At 41.6% G+C, this 19,167-nt stretch overlaps 1 protein-coding gene across 1 annotated transcript in view; it reads right to left on the bottom strand.

The window, feature by feature from the left end:
- snx29 (sorting nexin 29) overlaps positions 1-19,167 on the bottom strand; it is a 106,570-nt gene that overhangs the window by 57,936 nt on the left and 29,467 nt on the right. Inside the window, exons 3-5 of the mRNA XM_079658816.1 lie at positions 2,977-3,093; positions 1,140-1,195; positions 681-762 (exon numbers count right to left, since the gene is read on the bottom strand). Coding sequence (XP_079514942.1) covers positions 681-762; positions 1,140-1,195; positions 2,977-3,093 — 255 coding nt within the window. The remainder of the gene's footprint in view (positions 1-680; positions 763-1,139; positions 1,196-2,976; positions 3,094-19,167) is intronic.

Below are 19,167 nucleotides of genomic sequence, written 5' to 3'. Positions count from 1 at the left end.
ACCTGTACTTTCTACTTCTTACATGTTGAACCCAAATACCTGTACTTTCTACTTCTTACATGTTGAACCCAAATACCTGTACTTTCTACTTCTCACATGTTGAACACAAATACCTGTACTTTCTACTTCTCTCATGTTGAACACAAATACCTGTACTTTCTACTTCTCTCATTTTCCAAACAGGCTGGTTCCTTTAGTCTGAATGTGTGTTTGGTGGCGTGATCATTATTATTTAGAGTCATTGCGTGCCTATTGATTTGAACACGATCCGTGTATCCATCATTTCCTGGTCTTCTCTAAAGAAGAGGGACCAATGAAAACGTTGTCATGTTGCCGTTGGTCACCATGGAAACATTCATTAGCTAACAATGACATTATTGTTCTATTAATATAAAGGGAGGTCAGGTACTCTTTAAAACAGATGCTAGTTATGGGTACTTTTTACTGAAGTACATTTCAAAACCCTCTTTACTTTGACTTGAGTAAAGAAGTTTAGTCAGTACTTCTACTTTCACCAGAGTATTTTCAAACACGAGCATCTGTACTTCTACTTGAGGAAAGGATGTGTGTACTTTTGCCATCTCTGATCATTAGCAAGTATACCTAAATGTGGAGTAGAGCAATGTTTACTTGTTTTCTCTGGGGGAACGGAGGATATACGTTAAAGCGTCTGAGTGTACCTGGTAGACGTGGTAAGCGTTTGCAGCGCGGCCCTGCAGGAACACAGAAGGGATCCAAACGTTGATGAGAGCCCGATGAGCCCTGAGTAAAACAAACAACAAACAGTCCTCAATTCTGTCATCATCATCATCATCATCATCATCATCATCATCATCATCATCATCATCATCACAGTGAACATCAACAAGTGCGTGTGCTTGGACAGCGACAGCAAATCAAAGCTCACTCTGGTAAATCTCCTCAAAATCTGATGATCAGAGGAGAACAGATGATGTGAGAAATCAGACAGTGTTTTGTTCACAGGTGAGAAAGAAGAACTTCGAGACATAATTATGCAGAGGGAACAGATGTTTCACATGGTTCGGAGGTAACTTTTGCAATATGCAAGAGACAAGGTTGGAGGAGGAGTGGGGAAAAGATAGAATGAGGGACAGGGGAGTAAAGAAAAATGTTCTTACGTCTCAAAATCTGACAGGCTGGGGTCATCTGACGTCTGGCTTAAATCACCTGGAACCTGCACAATACAAAAAGGTTGAAAACAAAGAGAGAGACAATCACACATGCTGTCTCCAGCCGCGAGAGGGGCTATACCATTGTTTTTCAAATGGTATTTGCCTTTCTAGCTTTTATCAGTTCTTATGTATCTGCCTTTGTGTCTCATGTGCTTTTTATTGTTTTTGTGTGTTTTAGTTTTTGTTAAATACCATGAACCTGCCGCTAACTACAGATGAATAGACTATTTGGCTAATTCTAGAGAGTATACATGATGGGCTAAAGTGCTCATGTTAATGAATGTGCATTGTCCCTTTTTGAAAGAAAGAAATACAATGATTACAAAACAGTACAAACTTAAATACAAATATAACATAAGCACACACATACTGTATATGCAGTGTTCAATATGCGAGTGATTCCCCACCAGCTGATCATAAAGGGGAGCTGGCAACGAAATGTCATGGCTTTTTAATTTTCATCTTTAACATATGCTTGTACAAATAGTGAAAATGTAAATCGCATAATTAAATGTTCCTTTGATTATTTCACCATATTGATGCGTATGTCAGTGGAGAATTAAAAAAGCTATTGTGAGATTACAGTTTCATTTGCATTATTCAGCCAAATGCTTTTGTGCTGGTGTTGATGAAGGGCTACTTCCATCCAGCATGTGGGAACCACTGCAATAACAAACACAGCGATCACTCATCTGTAACGTGTGTGTGTGTGTGTGTGTGTGTGTGTGTGTGTGTGTGTGTGTGTGTGTGTGTGTGTGTGTGTGTGTGTGTGTGTGTGTGTGTGTGGCCACACTGCTTCAAGCTCTCCTGAGCATGACCAGCTGTTGGCACTCACTCTGTGTCTGACGGCCCGTCCAAACAGCGGCGGGTGTTGAAGCTTCACTTTGAATGGGGTGACGTCACGTTTCGCCTAACTGCATTGTGGGAGCGAAGCGTTGAGCAATGTTCAACTTTTGAAGCTTCGGCGGAAGCGTCAGCCAATCGAATCATAGACCAGTACAAGCTCTAGCCAATCAAACCGCTGCTTGTGTGTCTGGGGTGGGAGATTAATGTGATTGGTTGTTGGTCGAGTTTCAGCCCCCCCCCGCCGGCAAGCTTCAACACATGCCGCTGTGTCGACGGGCCGTGTGTGTGTGTGTGTGTGTGTGTGTGTGAGTGTGTGTGTGTGTGTGTATGTGTGTGTGTGTGTGTGTGTGTGTGTGTGTGTGTGTGTGTGTGTGTGTGTGTGTGTGTGTGTGTGTGTGTGTGTGTGTGTGTGTGTGTTTGTTGTCATTGCAGAGACCCACTTTGAAAGTTTGAAGCAAAATAAGCTAGTTTAAAAATAAATCCAAAAAGCTGGGTAGTTGTTGTTGGCGGTGATTGTCAACTGTGTTTCAGAAGAAGCTCCTCGTACAGAAAATCAAACATCATCAACAGAAAAAGTAGAAAGCCGTGAGCACACACTGTTCGATTGAGGGATTATCTCTGACAAGCAACACAGAAAGATCTTACAGATGAGAACTTCAAGGAAAATGCACTTAACCGTTATCGTCAGTCAGTGACCGTGCAGAGAAAGTGAGCACCGCCAAAACAAAGTGAGGTGAAGAGGAGATGAAAATCAGCAGGGTGACAGGAGGGGGGTGTGTGTGTGTGTGTGTGTGTGTGTGTGTGTGTGTGTGTGTGTGTGTGTGTGTGTGTGTGTGTGTGTGTGTGTGTGTGTGTGTGTGTGTGTGTGTGTGTGTGTGTGTGTGTGTGTGTGTGTGTGTGTGTGTGTGTGTGTGTGTGTGTGTGTCCAGTAACTCACCGGGCCTCTCAGGTCAATGAGTTCCTGTCTCATCTGGACGATGAGATGGTCTTTGGACATGAGGGAACGGTACAGGCGCTCATTAAACTCTATCAGCTCACCGTGCATCTCGGCCACCTGCACACACACAAACACACACAGAGGGAAAAACACACACACACACACACACACACACACACACAGAGCACTTACATTAATCATGCTGTAGAACGTCATTATGAAAAACAGAATTATAAAAAAAACATGTAATCATATTAGCTAGGAACATTATGAACAACAAAATCTGGTTTTCACACAAAAAGCAGAAGCGCTCCAGGTGGTCAGTGTGTGGATGCGATGGATGCTGACAGCAGGACAGATACTGGGAAACCCTGACAGAGAGGGGGGTGTGGGGGGGGAGAGGGTGAGGAGGAGGGAGACCAGTTAATATCTGAAGCAAGTCAGACCCCTGCCAGCCTGATAATCCATTTTCATCAGCGCTAACTAACCTTGACGTGGTGTTATGCACATCTGTGTGTGCTCATGGAAATATGGCTAAGCTTTTCTTCTGAGTGTGTGTGTGTGTGTGTGTGTGTGTGTGTGTGTGTGTGTGTGTGTGTGTGTGTGTGTGTGTGTGTGTGTGTGTGTGTGTGTGTGTGTGTGTGTGTGTGTGTAAGCATGTCTACCTAACGATGCTGGACAGTGTGGACAGGTCTCTGCCAGCAGACTGACAGCTGTGACACACACTGAGCTGTTTGGAAGACACCTGCTGTCACAGCCGCTCTGCACAGACCTTCGTACGTTAACTGATTCACTGAGGAGGAGGAGGAGGAGGAGGAGGAGGAGGAGGAGGAGGAGGAGGAGGAGGAAGAGGAGGCTTATGTGTGTTTTTTATTTATTTGGAAGCACTTTGTAACTGTGTTTGAAAGGGTAATATATATATCAATATTTAACCAATCAGAGGGTTGTTGGCATATTGCTGTATAGTGTAGCAGACTCTAAAGACCTAATTATCCTACATCGAAACGTTATAGTCTGTTTTCACAACAGGCATTAGACATGACTGAGAGATATAATAAAATAAAATATAATAATCAGTGGAGATGCTCAAACGTTGCTTGAACAGACTTCTCATTTAACACTGCCTCAATAACCTGTCGCTGAAATGTTTTGTTTATATTCAACTGAAGGTTTTGAGACAAGCTAATGTGGTCATTGCATAAATTAATCTGTCGAATTCAAATAAACAGAAACTAAAAAACATGCGGAGGACTGAGAGAGGATGTTAGATACGCAAACAATACACAACTTGAACATGAGAAACAATTAACTCAATGCTGTGAATCAAATAAAGTTTACAACCGGTCCCAGAGATGAGTAGTAATCATACCAGAAATAACGATAATGACCACCATTTCTATATAATAACACTATTTAATGGAGCGTCCTGTCATAAATACTCTCTCGTCATTACCTCCATCAACACAACAGCTGCTGTAGGATGTTTTTACTTTGATTTAGAGTGACTTTACTTCTGAATATTACTGTTTAACTGCAGCTTAGTGAATAATGACGTGTGTCCTCAGGACGGCTGTTAAATCTCTCCACTGTCAAACACTACCTGAGCTCTAAAGGCAATAACACACCCAACGTTTAAAGTGAATAAAAACAACAAGTCTGGGAGTTTTTGGAAGACCTGAAATCTCTGGCAGCTGATTTCATAGATAACGCTTTTTGAGTAGACATGTACCTTTTATTTTTGGATGATAAATACTAGAAAAAACCTCATAAGTCTTTCACCTTGAGGACTTCACATCAGAAAAAGTACCTCTGGACCAATTTATTCAAACTGACATGAACCGTTAAGTATCTATGTGACTAAAAACAGGAAAAACAAAACTACCGAGATGCAAGACAACTGCAAAGAGACCTATAACAAGTACTAAAAACTTAAAGCAACCACAAAGAGACACAAAGCAACTACAAAGAGACCACACAGAGACACAAAGAGACCACGAAGAGACACAAAGAGACACAAAGCAACCACAAAGAGACACAAAGAAACACAAATCAACCACAAAGAGACACAAAGAGACACAAAGCAACCAAAAAGAGACACAAAGAGACACAAAGAGACCACAAAGAGACCACAAAGAGACACAAAGAGACCACAAAGAGACACAAAGAGACCACAAAGAGACACAAAGAGAAACAAAGAGACACAAAGAGACACAAAGAGACCACAAAGAGACAAAAATCAACCACAAAGAGACACAACGAGACCACAAAGAGACACAAAGAGACACAAAGAGACACAAAGAGACCACAAAGAGACCACAAAGAGACACAAAGAGACCACAAAGAGACCACAAAGAGACACAAAGCAACTACAAAGAGACACAAAGAAACACAAAGAGACACAAAGAGACACAAAGAGACACAAATCAACCACAAAGAGACCACAAAGAGACACAAAGAGACACAAAGCAACCACATAGAGACACAAAGAGACACAAAGAGACACAAAGAGACACAAATCAACCACAAAGAGACACAACGAGACCACAAAGAGACACAAAGAGACACAAAGAGACCACAAAGAGACACAAAGAGACCACAAAGAGACACAAAGAGACACAAAGAGACCACAAAGAGACCACAAAGAGACACAAAGAGACACAAAGAGACACAAAGCAACCACAAAGAGACACAAAGAGACACAAATCAACCACAAAGAGACACAAAGAGACCACAAAGAGACACAAAGAGACACAAAGCAACCACATAGAGACACAAAGAGACACAAAGAGACACAAAGAGACACAAATCAACCACAAAGAGACACAACGAGACCACAAAGAGACACAAAGAGACACAAAGAGACACAAAGCAACCACAAAGAGACACAAAGAGACACAAAGAGACCACAAAGAGACACAAATAGACACAAAGAGACACAAAAGAGACACAAAGCGACACAAAGAGACACAAAGAGACCACAAAGAGACACAAAGAGACACAAAGAGACACAAAGAGACCACAAAGAGACCACAAAGAGAAACAAAGAGACACAAAGAGACCACAAAGAGACACAAAGAGACACAAAGAGACACAAAGAGACACAAAGAGACACAAAGAGACACAAAGAGACCAAAAAGAGACACAAAGCGACACAAAGAGACACAAAGAGACCACAAAGAGACACAAAGAGACACAAAGAGACACAAAGAGACCACAAAGAGACCACAAAGAGAAACAAAGAGACACAAAGAGACCACAAAGAGACACAAAGAGACCACAAAGAGACACAAGGCAACCACAAGGAGACACAAAGAGACACAAAGCAACCACAAAGAGACACAAAGAGACCACAAAGAGACACAAAGAGACACAAAGAGACACAAAGCAACCACAAATAGACACAAAGAGACACAAAGAGACACAAAGAGACACAAAGAGACCACAAAGAGACACAAAGAGACACAAAGAGACACAAAGAGACCACAAAGAGACCACAAAGAGAAACAAAGAGACACAAAGAGACCACAAAGAGACACAAAGAGACCACAAAGAGACACAAGGCAACCACAAGGAGACACAAAGAGACACAAAGCAACCACAAAGAGACACAAAGAGACCACAAAGAGACACAAAGAGACACAAAGAGACACAAAGCAACCACAAATAGACACAAAGAGACCACAAAGAGACACAAAGAGACACAAAGAGACCACAAAGAGACACAAAGCAACCACAAAGAGACACAAAGAGACACAAAGAGACCACAAAGAGACACAAAGCAACCACAAAGAGACACAAAGAGACACAAAGAGACACAAAGAGACACAAAGCAACCACAAAGAGACACAAAGAGACCACAAAGAGACACAAAGAGACACAAAGAGACACAAAGAGACACAAGGCAACCACAAGGAGACACAAAGAGACACAAAGCAACCACAAAGAGACACAAAGAGACCACAAAGAGACACAAAGAGACACAAAGAGACACAAAGCAACCACAAATAGACACAAAGAGACCACAAAGAGACACAAAGAGACACAAAGAGACCACAAAGAGACACAAAGCAACCACAAAGAGACACAAAGAGACACAAAGAGACACAAAGAGACCACAAAGAGACACAAAGCAACCACAAAGAGACACAAAGAGACACAAAGAGACACAAAGAGACCACAAAGAGACACAAAGAGACACAAAGAGACACAAAGAGACACAAAGAGAGAGATACAAAACAAAAAGACGGCAACATAACAATAAGAGGCTTCACTAAATTAAATCAAGTCTGTGTCACATCCTGTCATTCTCCACTCAGCACCAGGAAGTCCACTCTTAAACACTCCACGTCGTCCCACACCTCTTATTATTTATCCAGCACGACTCTTAAATAGAACATTATAAAAGAGGGAATTAATTTTAAGCGTGAAGAAACCCAATTAATTCTCAGTGAGAGGGAGTTAATCAGTTTGGCATTCTCCGTTGTGGCACGCTTGTGTGTGTGCGTGTGCGTGTGCGTGTGCGTGTGCGCGCGTGTGTGTGTGTGTGTGTGTGTGTGTGTGTGTGTGTGTGTGTGTGTGTGTGTGTGTGTGTGTGTGTGTGTGTGTGTTCTACACACAGCATAGTGCTCTATATTAGGCTGTGTGTGCTAGCGTTGCCAATTTGTTTAAACAAGTTCACCCTCTCTGATATTAACGTAGGTCATTAGGATGCAAAGCCAGCGTTCAGCGCTCGTTTGCTCATGCCTGGACCCTTACATGCAATCGGCGTTAATCAGATGCTTTGTCCCACTCTGTCGCTGACATTTCTATATTCGAGGGCCACCAAAAGACCCCCCCCCCCCTGCAGGCCGACGAATATCTGCAGGATGCAGGCTTTTTAGCCGCTGCAGGAATCAAAACAAACAAAGCTAAATAAACGAGGAAAGAGGAGATCAGAGCGGTATGAATTTGTTATGGAGACAGCTGAAGGTGCAGCTTAGGGGCACAGTCAGAACGAATTAGGTGGAGTATAACGGCTCATTTAAACAACAAAGATACACAAAACACAGAAAGGGAACAAACGACTGACTTTAAAAGGGATCCACATATCATGTCAGACACATAATAACAGGCGAGAGGGAGGATTTTATTCCTAACAGGAGAAGTGCATTGAAGGCTGCGTGGGCGTGTGTGTGTGTGTGTGTGTGTGTGTGTGTGTGTGTGTGTGTGTGTGTGTGTGTGTGTGTGTGTGTGTGTGTGTGTGTGTGTGTGTCAAACACTTATTTCCTGACACTCACAACCTGAACAGGAACTTGTTAGTCCTGAAGGTGCTGGACTAGCTTACAATATCCGTCAAGCCGGTGCGGTATCAAGTTGAAAAGCTTTCAGGGTGAAACTATAAAAACATCACAATGAACCTGACAGCGAAACTCAAGCTGACAGGACGATGGCGTCTGCTTTGGGATACAGTGGGTCTACACTAGTACTGTAAGACATGGAGCTACAAACAGCGTCCTACTGTTACTGATCTGAAGCTGAAGTGAACAGAATATGGTGAACATTTTTAAATCAGCAACACGTTTACACGTTTCCTTTTGCATACCTGTTGAGTTCATGGAAATGATAATAAAAAGTAAATGGACCGCTTGTTTCAGTCTTTACGACCCCCTCAAAGCAACCTTACAAATTGTCCCCTGCTTCTCAGGAGTGATAAACCATCACACAGACACACTCTTCATCAACAACGGTCATGGGAGCAATACATTGATATTGTTCGAAGGCCAAACCAGATAAGCCAATGAGATGCTTCCATTGATTTATTTTCAGTGGCACAAACACATATTTATGAAGCTTATACGCTTTGTTCAACAGGATTGTCTCCACATATTGAAACAACCTTTAAGATTTTGAAGCATACAAGCAATCGCCAAAAGTAGAAAGCTAATCTCCAGCAATGTCCCTCACTGACCAGTTTTAAAAAAAAAATTCTACAGAAAGAACGTAAGGAAAGTCTGCGTCAGATTCTTTAGGTGTCCTTAAATCACAGAATTGGTCAAACCTGTGTTCTTAAAACGACGAATCCTATAGTCTTTAAGGACAATTTGATGCCTAGATTTCGTAAGCTAAGAAAAATACTGTAACCCTTTTTCCATTTCTCTGTTCATAACTCTTTTTTAATGGCCATTTCTCTTCTTAAATGTAATTGTCTACAGCAGGGGTGTCAAACTCAAGGCCCGGGGGCCAAATCCGGCCCACGACTTCATTTCATGTGGCCCACAAGAGCTCTGAAAGAATATAATATGTTTATTATATGGTTACATGGTGATTTACAGAAGCACGTTGCCCATAAACTACATGTCCCACAATGCATCTCTTCTTTCTTTTTTTTAATGTCACTTTTTTTTGCTTCAAAATGTCACTCTTTTTTCTTTTTTTTAACTTTTTCCCCTCAGAATTTAGCTTTTCTTTTTAAATCATTTTGCGACATTCTCACTGAAGAGACTTGCAATTACTTGCCCTAGACTTCTGCTTTCAGACGTAGTTAATTATGAAGTTATTACCCTATCAGATAATAATCCAAAGCAGAGGCAGTAATATAATATAATGGATTATTTTATATATATTAAATATTTATGTATGTATTTTTTATATAGTCTCAAAGTTACAACCGGCCCTTTGAGTGCAACCATACATCCTACGTGGCCCGTGATGAAATTGAGTTTGACACCCCTGGTCTACAGTGTGAAAGATCCGACCCCCACATGATTAATGATGACACATATTGTATGAACTTATTGTATGCTCTGCAGTGGACTTAGCTTTCTATGGTAGTTACACTAAGTAATAGACACATTGGTATTGTTTATTTCATGTGCAAATAAAAAACAAATAGAAAGCCACATTTTATTTTGTTGAACCAACAGAACAAATCATATATTGAAGAAAAATAAAAACTTCCCCCCACACAACAACAGCTGCAGAGCAAAGAGGATTCTATGTTTTATATATGGCTGCAAAAACAAATTTGTACCCGATATGACAGCGGAGCAGCGAGGCAAATAGTTGTTTTCCATCAGACGCTTACTGTGGCCTGCAGGGTTTAGTTTGATGCAACTGTCGCACTGCTGGAGCCATCACACACACACACACACACACACACACACACACACACACACACACACACACACACACACACACACACACACACACACACACACACACACACACACACACACACACACACACACACACACACACACACACACACACACACACACACACACACACACACACACACACACACACACACACACACACACACACACACACACACACACACACACACACACACACACACCTCACACTCCTCCTCTGCCATCTTTACAGGATCTCTTTGTGCCTCTTCCTCTCAGTTTATGATCTGATATAAGCTGCACCAAACTCAAATGGCCTGGATAAAAAGGCTAAGAAAACCCTGGCTTGGTTGAGCCCCTCTAAAAAAAGGAGTTATTACAACTGACCCAAAACCCAATAACCTTATTTCCGACTGGAAATATGATGCCGAGGAGAAATGAGGTCAGGAGAAGGGGGAGAATATGAAAACACGTAAAAGGACAAACAAGAGGTATGGAGAGGACAACAAGAGTTGGACGATAAGAGGAGATTAAAGGTTACAGACAGAACATATTTGTGTGTCTTTTGTATTCGTTGCTATGGTGATAAGCCAAGAGAAATGCATGAACTCAATAAGGGCATGGTTCTGTGTTTAAAGAAGAAAACACACGCAGCAACAGGAAGAGAAACTAATGTACTGTTTGATAAACACATCACTTGTGTATTCTCACAAACACTCAGGTGTCTCCCTCTTCCTCCCAAACAAAGCAGAGTTCAATCTCACTCAATTGTCCCTCCAGGCTCCCTTACGGCAAGATGGCGTTGATGAGTTTAACAAAAAAACATTGATTTATTCATCTCGTTTCACGCCTAAATTCAACAAGTCTGGGATGGAATAATCTGCAGATACCCTGGCTCAAAATTAGACCTCACTTTTCTTTAGATGTCAGTTTTTTTATTATGAAAAATGCCTTTTAAAATGAACTACCTTTTTATTTAATATGCAAGTCAACTCTTATTGTCTTTTGCTTTTTACCTGCATTGTAGCGGTGCAGCTGTAACGCAGTAAATAGTCCGATGCGGGCTAATAAAAGATTTGTGATTCTGCGACAGACTATGTAAGGCTTATTTTTAGGCTATTGTTGAAATGCTGGATGTATCGCTGGTTGAAGAGGGTTGTTGAAAATGAACCAAACTTTAGATGAATACTATGGGAAAGTCCCAGTGTATCTGATCCTGCTGTGCCAAAGAGGTCAGTCCCTATGTAAAATGCTTTCATTCGTATTTATTTGATTTTACTTTATTTATTTATTTTGTATTTATTTATATTATTTACTTAATTATTTCAATTTATACTGGATTTGCTTTATTTAATTATTAATTATACTTTGTTATGTAACCATCTGTCATTTGAATGAAAACGACCTATGTCAGGATATGTCTTGTCTTGATTTGTTAAAATGAAAAAGAAAAAGAAAAAATTGCAGGATTCATTTAGAAATTATGAAATAACTGTTAACCATGAGATGTCCTTGAGCATAGTCATAGATTAGCATGGATAATGATCTCCCCACGATACATTTTTAGATATTGTTGCTGGAATCTAAAAGTTAAGAAACCGAGAAAGTGTATTAAAAAATAAGGGATGATTTGAAGAATGAATCCCATGAGCTTCGTTAGCATCAATATTACTGTTATAGTTACATGCTTTTCATTAATGAACCCACCAATGAAAGAAATGACACAAAGCTGCAAAATCCCAGATGAAATGATAGCCCTTTTCCTTCAGTCTTACATATCAATCCATCATTCTGTTTCCACATGCTCCCCTAAACGCAGTCCAAACGTCGTATTTCATTCTTTCTGATGAAAAATACTTCTTCAAAATGTAATCCAGGGGGTTTGTCTCCTTTCCAATTCAACTGCAGCATTTCCCAAAAGACCACATCTTCAGGGAGGGTTATCATGTTCTGTGGTGTTTAGGGGTGGAACGGTTCACAAACATTCCGGTTCGGTATGTACCTCGGTTTTTAGGTCACGTTTCGGTTCGTTTTCGGTACGGGTACGTATACCGTTACACCCCTAGTGGTGTTACATAAAGACTAATCGCAGGTGGTTCTTAGTGCTAGTATTACAACTGAGACCCTTTCATAGTGGGCAGGGACATCATAACTTCAAGGAACATCTTTTTTCATTCCTGGCAGACGGGAGGCCGAGTCGCAGGAAATCAAAAGTTCATTTTAACATTTTAAAGGTCCCCTATTATGCAAAATCCACATTTTCCTGTCTTTTCTACATCAACATGTGTCTCCTCTTCTTCATGTCTCTTCTACATCAACATGTGTCCCCTCTTCTTCATGTCTCTTCTATATCAGCATGTGTCCCCTCTTCGTCATGTCTCTTCTACATCAACATGTGTCCCCTCTTCTTCATGTCTCTTCTACATCAACATGTGTCCCCTCTTCTCCATGTCTCTTCTACATCAACATGTGTCCCCTCTTCTTCACGCTCCTCTACATCAACATGTGTCCCCTCTTCTCCATGTCTCTTCTACATCAACATGTGTCCCCTCTTCTTCATGTCTCTTCTACATCAACATGTGTCCCCTCTTCTTCGTGTCTCTTCTACATCAACATGTGTCCCCTCTTCTTCATGTCTTTTCTACATCAACATGTGTCTCCTCTTCTTCATGTCTCTTCTACATCAACATGTGTCCCCTCTTCTTCATGTCTCTTCTATATCAGCATGTGTCCCCTCTTCGTCATGTCTCTTCTACATCAACATGTGTCCCCTCTTCTTCATGTCTCTTCTACATCAACATGTGTCCCCTCTTCTCCATGTCTCTTCTACATCAACATGTGTCCCCTCTTCTTCACGCTCCTCTACATCAACATGTGTCCCCTCTTCTCCATGTCTCTTCTACATCAACATGTGTCCCCTCTTCTTCATGTCTCTTCTACATCAACATGTGTCCCCTCTTCTTCATGTCTCTTCTACATCAACATGTGTCCCCTCTTCTCCATGTCTCTTCTACATCAACATGTGTCCCCTCTTCTTCATGTCTCTTCTACATCAACATGTGTCCCCTCTTCTTCATGTCTCTTCTACATCAACATGTGTCCCCTCTTCTCCATGTCTCTTCTACATCAACATGTGTCCCCTCTTCTTCATGTCTCTTCTACATCAACATGTGTCCCCTCTTCTTCATGTCTCTTCTACATCAACATGTGTCCCCTCTTCTCCATGTCTCTTCTACATCAACATGTGTCCTCTCTTCTCCATGTCTCTTCTACATCAACATGTGTCCCCTCTTCTTCATGTCTCTTCTCTAAATCAACATGTGTCCCCTCTTCTTCATGTCTCTTCTACATCAACATGTGTCCCCTCTTCTTCATGTCTCTTCTACATCAACATGTGTCCCCTCTTCTTCATGTCTCTTCTCTAAATCAACATGTGTCCCCTCTTCTTCATGCCTCTTCTACATCAACATGTGTCCCCTCTTCTCCATGTCTCTTCTACATCAACATGTGTCCCCTCTTCTCCATGTCTCTTCTACATCAACATGTGTCCCCTCTTCTTCATGTCTCTTCTACATCAACATGTGTCCCCTCTTCTTCATGTCTCTTCTACATCAACATGTGTCCCCTCTTCTCCATGTCTCTTCTACATCAACATGTGTCCCCTCTTCTTCATGTCTCTTCTACATCAACATGTGTCCCCTCTTCTTCATGTCTCTTCTACATCAACATGTATCCCCTCTTCTCCATGTCTCTTCTACATCAACATGTGTCCTCTCTTCTCCATGTCTCTTCTACATCAACATGTGTCCCCTCTTCTTCATGTCTCTTCTCTAAATCAACATGTGTCCCCTCTTCTTCATGTCTCTTCTACATCAACATGTGTCCCCTCTTCTTCATGTCTCTTCTACATCAACATGTGTCCCCTCTTCTTCATGTCTCTTCTCTAAATCAACATGTGTCCCCTCTTCTTCATGCCTCTTCTACATCAACATGTGTCCCCTCTTCTTCATGTCTCTTCTACATCAACATGTGTCCCCTCTTCTTCATGTCTCTTCTACATCAACATGTGTCCCCTCTTCTCCATGTCTCTTCTACATCAACATGTGTCCCCTCTTCTTCATGTCTCTTCTACATCAACATGTGTCCCCTCTTCTTCATGTCTCTTCTACATCAACATGTGTCCCCTCTTCTCCATGTCTCTTCTACATCAACATGTGTCCTCTCTTCTTCATGTCTCTTCTACATCAACATGTGTCCCCTCTTCTTCATGTCTCTTCTCTAAATCAACATATGTCCCCTCTTCTTCATGTCTCTTCTACATCAACATGTGTCCCCTCTTCTTCATGTCTCTTCTACATCAACATGTGTCCCCTCTTCTTCATGTCTCCTCTACATCAACATGTGTCTCCTCTTCTTCATGTCTCTTCTACATCAACATGTGTCCCCTCTTCTTCATGTCTCTTCTCTAAATCAACATGTGTCCCCTCTTCTTCATGTCTCTTCTACATCAACATGTGTCCCCTCTTCTTCATGTCTCTTCTACATCAACATGTGTCCCCTCTTCTTCATGTCTCTTCTCTAAATCAACATGTGTCCCCTCTTCTTCATGTCTCTTCTACATCAACATGTGTCCCCTCTTCTTCATGTCTCTTCTACATCAACATGTGTCCCCTCTTCTTCATGTCTCTTCTACATCAACATGTGTCCCCTCTTCTCCATGTCTCTTCTACATCAACATGTGTCCCCTCTTCTCCATGTCTCTTCTACATCAACATGTGTCCCCTCTTCTTCATGTCTCTTCTACATCAACATGTGTCCCCTCTTCTTCATGTCTCTTCTACATCAACATGTGTCCCCTCTTCTCCATGTCTCTTCTACATCAACATGTGTCCCCTCTGTGGAAAGAGACTCTGAAAGTTTCAGGAACAAAGATTCTCTCTCTTTTTGTCCTGATCCATTTGGAGTAACCATTAGCCAATCAGCAACCAAGGTAACCTCCCCCCCCCCCCCTTATCACCTGAATCTCCTCCTAGAGCACCATTGAGTTCTTTGTAACCAAATGTCTCTCAGAGGGGCGTGGGGAGGGGCTCCTTATTTTCATCTAAAGTAATAGAGAGAGAATTAGCACTTTTGGAAACAGGGCTGAAACAGAGGGGATTATGGGTAACGCTGCAATGATCTGTTTGGTGTTCCAGCCAATCAGAGACAGGTTCCGGATACATCTGAGACCTATAATATATTGATGAAAGACAGTATAATAGGGGACCTTTAAACTGGGCGAAGCGTCACCCGGAAAACCGCCAATTCTGGGCGGCTGTGTAAATCTAAAAGTAGCGTGTCTCTATCTGTGCGTTTCTGACTCACTTCAACACAGCTGCTGCAGGAAGACGCACGGCTGAGAGACGGAAAACAAGATACATAAAAGAGGGTGAGAAAGGCCCGATATAGACATCACAAGCTGTGCTGTCCACTCTGCACCGAGGTGAAAAAAGAGATACAAAGAGAGATGAGTTAGGAAGTGTGAGAGCGCATGAGAGCGGCAGATGGACCAATAGAAAAAGACAGAAATGGTTTATAAAAAGAGGCTAAATCTGGAGCTCTTTGTCACTGCTGCATCACAGAGAGCTCCACCAGCGCTTGGATCACACATGTTTTTTTGGGTGAGCAGTAATATTACTTTGAAACGCAAAGTTAAAGCAGAGTCTGTCAGCTTTAATTCCGGGGTGTTTTCATCACACCCAGATGAACAGTGAGGAACTAAAGCCCTCTCTTAGTGCATGTTCTGCCGGGCTGCGGGTGCCAGAAGTGTTGGGACAGATTAAGATTAGGTTTACATTCGGAAAGTAGTCCCTTTAAGCATCAGGAGTCTGAATTTTAATATACACTGACAGGACTTTGCTAGTGTGAAGATAGCGTGTTAAATGACAGTCAGCTGGTAGCTATGGATACATGGTAGCACATGTTTTCACTTATTTGTGAATGAACCTGCTTCCATGATGCCAAAAGATCAGAAGTAGGTAAATTGAACATTCCTGTCTTATCAGAGCTAACATTTATATTGGTTCTGCCTTGGTTTACATGCTTTAATGTTCAAAAAATGCTCTCATACTGTCTGCTTGAATACTTTAAATCACCCACGCTCCATTTAGGCACCTGCCTCTTTAACACACTCTCCAAAAAGTCTGGTTTGATTGTCTTGAGAAAATAAGTTTGGCGCACCTTTGCAAAGGTTGATCAAGATCCGTGGGCAAGTGTGCGCACAAGGAACGTTTTCAAACAAGGAGCACATCATTAAATCAATATATCAGTCTGTGGGCTTGGAAAAAATCTAACAATTAACAACAATTAAAAAAACCTGTTGCTCAACTTTAGAATACAATTAAATACACTAAAAATACAAATAAAGCAACAAATCTAAAGAAAAATATTTATGTAAACTAAATAAATAGAGCAAAGCATCTACATTGTACTAACATATACTGTATAACAACAATTCATATATAAAAACGTCTATATTACATTGTATACAGTGGTGTATTAACATAAACATCTACTGTAGTATTTTCCCTCTGTGAGCCCTGGATGATATTCTTGGTTGGCCAATGTTACCCAAAATACAGTTTGAAAATACAAACCGAAAGAATATGTAAACAGAGCAGTAAAACTGAATGAAATAAATAATCAATAAGTTCTACGCTGCTCAATGTTGGAGCATGTTATCCGGTATGTCAAGGTATAAGTGAGTTAAGTGGAGACATTATTTATGGGATAAGAGGCCCACAGTGAAGGCCATAGGCGCGTTCACACTGGAGTACTTTTCCCCGTACTTTTCCCGTTTAGTTCCGTTAGTACCCTTTATTTTGCGTTCACACCAAAAAGAGTACTTAGTGCAAGGAACTTTTACCCCCATTTTCAGTGCCTGCTAGAAAGGTGGTACTTTCCTGGGGAGACAAAAGTACCAATTTCTATTGGCTGGGCGAATTGCAAACCACGCCCCGTAAAACTCTGAAAAGTTTTGTGAAGCCGCCATTGTATTTGCTGGCATTAGCATTAGCCCCGCGCACCAACGCAGAGAGACTAACTTATTGCAACACAAAAGAAAACATGGGAGCGGTGGAGATGAGGAGGTGTTGGCGTTCTGGCGATTTACTCGGAAGCCAGTTCCCAACTCCGGGGACTTCCGGCCGGGGACTTCGGGTGGCAGTATACATCGTGAAGTGGTTTGCGGCCTGCCAGTAAACCCAAAGCAGAAGAAGAAGAACAAGAAGAAGTGACGTCAGCGGCTCATTTGCCTAATCTTCCGAACTTATTCCGGTGTGAACGCGATCTGTACTTAGTGCCCTGCCTGGGGTACTAAGTGCCGGGGCACTAAGTGCCGGGGCACTAAGTACGGCAAAGTACTTGGTGTGAAAGCGGCTCATGTCTCATAGTATGTTTCCAAGAAGAGCTTTACTATGACCCGCTCAGGCCTTAAAGGAAGGCTCCATGTATAACAGTTCCGCATATTCCTCCAGATACAAAGAGAAGGATTTACTTTCTTAGAGGCAAACCAGAGTGAAAGGAGATCCTTTACTTACAAATGATACTTGTTTGTCAGATTAGCTTTAGCTAAGACATTAGAAAGTCCGCCAGAGGCAGTTTTGTCAACAAAGAAATTGCGATAACCTTAGTGTATTTAGCTAGCTAACTATAGCTAACATAATTTAGCCGCCAAACAGATGAAATTTATAATTTATAAGCTCTACGCTGCAATGCAAGAAGAATGCTGCTTTTTTATTCAACATTTCCTGTTTACAGCTTTAGCCTCAATGTTGAAGTATGTTGTCAAATTAAACACGAGTAAGCTGGAAACATTATTGATGTGAAAATACAGGGAAGGCTATGTCACATAGTGTGTTTCCAAGAAGAGCTTTCTCTGTCCCAGTGGCTGCTCAGGCCTTAAAGAAAAGATTTATTTTGCTTATCAATTATGCATAGTGACCAGGAGACATTACAAAGTCAGTCAGAGAAAGAGTTAACAGATCTAGCGTTAGCTTAATCAGCCAACGAGCTAGAGCTGATCAAATCTACTGCAAGTTACACATGTCACACTGGTGGGCTAGAAACAGGCAGGTGCCCTTTTCTGAACTCAAGGACTCATTCATTTCAAAATTACAACACGTTTTGTGTGGGAAAATTGTCAACCCTTTTTTATTTTAGGTGCCGTTTGACATTGAAAGGATTTACAGCGATCCAAAGTTTTGGGGCTTATAGCAAACGGACTACAAAGCTGGTAAAACAAACAAGAAAGTAAGTTGTTACCTTGTTGTGAACACACTTTTAAACCTTAAATACTGCCGGGAGTTGATCCCTGCTGGGCTCAATACAGAAAGTAGATGATATCTTTAATAAACATACACACTTTTAAAGCTATATAGCCGGAACATTAAGATGTAATGCTGGTGTGATCATTTTACTCTAGTGTGGGTCTTTTAAGGGTGCGTTCACGACTGCCTTGTATAGTCCGGTTGAATCGAACCCTGTTGCGTTTAGCCGCTTGGTGCGGTTCATTTGGGTCGGTGTGAATGCAGTCCGAGACCTCTTAAGTGAACTAAACAACCGGACTCTGGTCCACTAAAATAGGTGGTCTCGGAGCGCTTGCTTGCAAACTCTGGAGCGGTTCATTGCTGGTGTGAACGCAGTCCGCACCAAAACATAGGAAGCGTAGTATTTACGTGTCACAAGAACGCAGATATCTTCAAAATCTTTAGCGAAAGAGTCTTTCAAGACATCCGCGGTTGTTTAGTTAAAGAGTGTTGAACAGTGTTGTGTAAAGTAAAAATTCTCCGCCAGCTACATAAAAGTAAGAACACCACATGCGTTTTTACCCCCTTAATGTCTGACCAATGGTTGAACAGCATTTCCGAGCACATAACTTGTGTTTAAAGTTTATAGTCCGTTTGAGTTTTGCCCGTGTGAACGCAAACCGTACCTTCTGAAAAATGAAACAATGTAACAAACTGTCGTCTGGTGCGCACCAGAGAAGCGGACTATTAGGTGTGAATGCACCCTAGATTCATCCACATGCACACACATTTTA

The sequence above is a fragment of the Notothenia rossii genome, assembly GCF_949606895.1.
Source record: "Notothenia rossii genome assembly, chromosome: 11".
In the NCBI taxonomy this organism is placed as follows: domain Eukaryota; kingdom Metazoa; phylum Chordata; class Actinopteri; order Perciformes; family Nototheniidae; genus Notothenia; species Notothenia rossii.
This window is presented reverse-complemented; position numbering and strand designations above follow the sequence as displayed.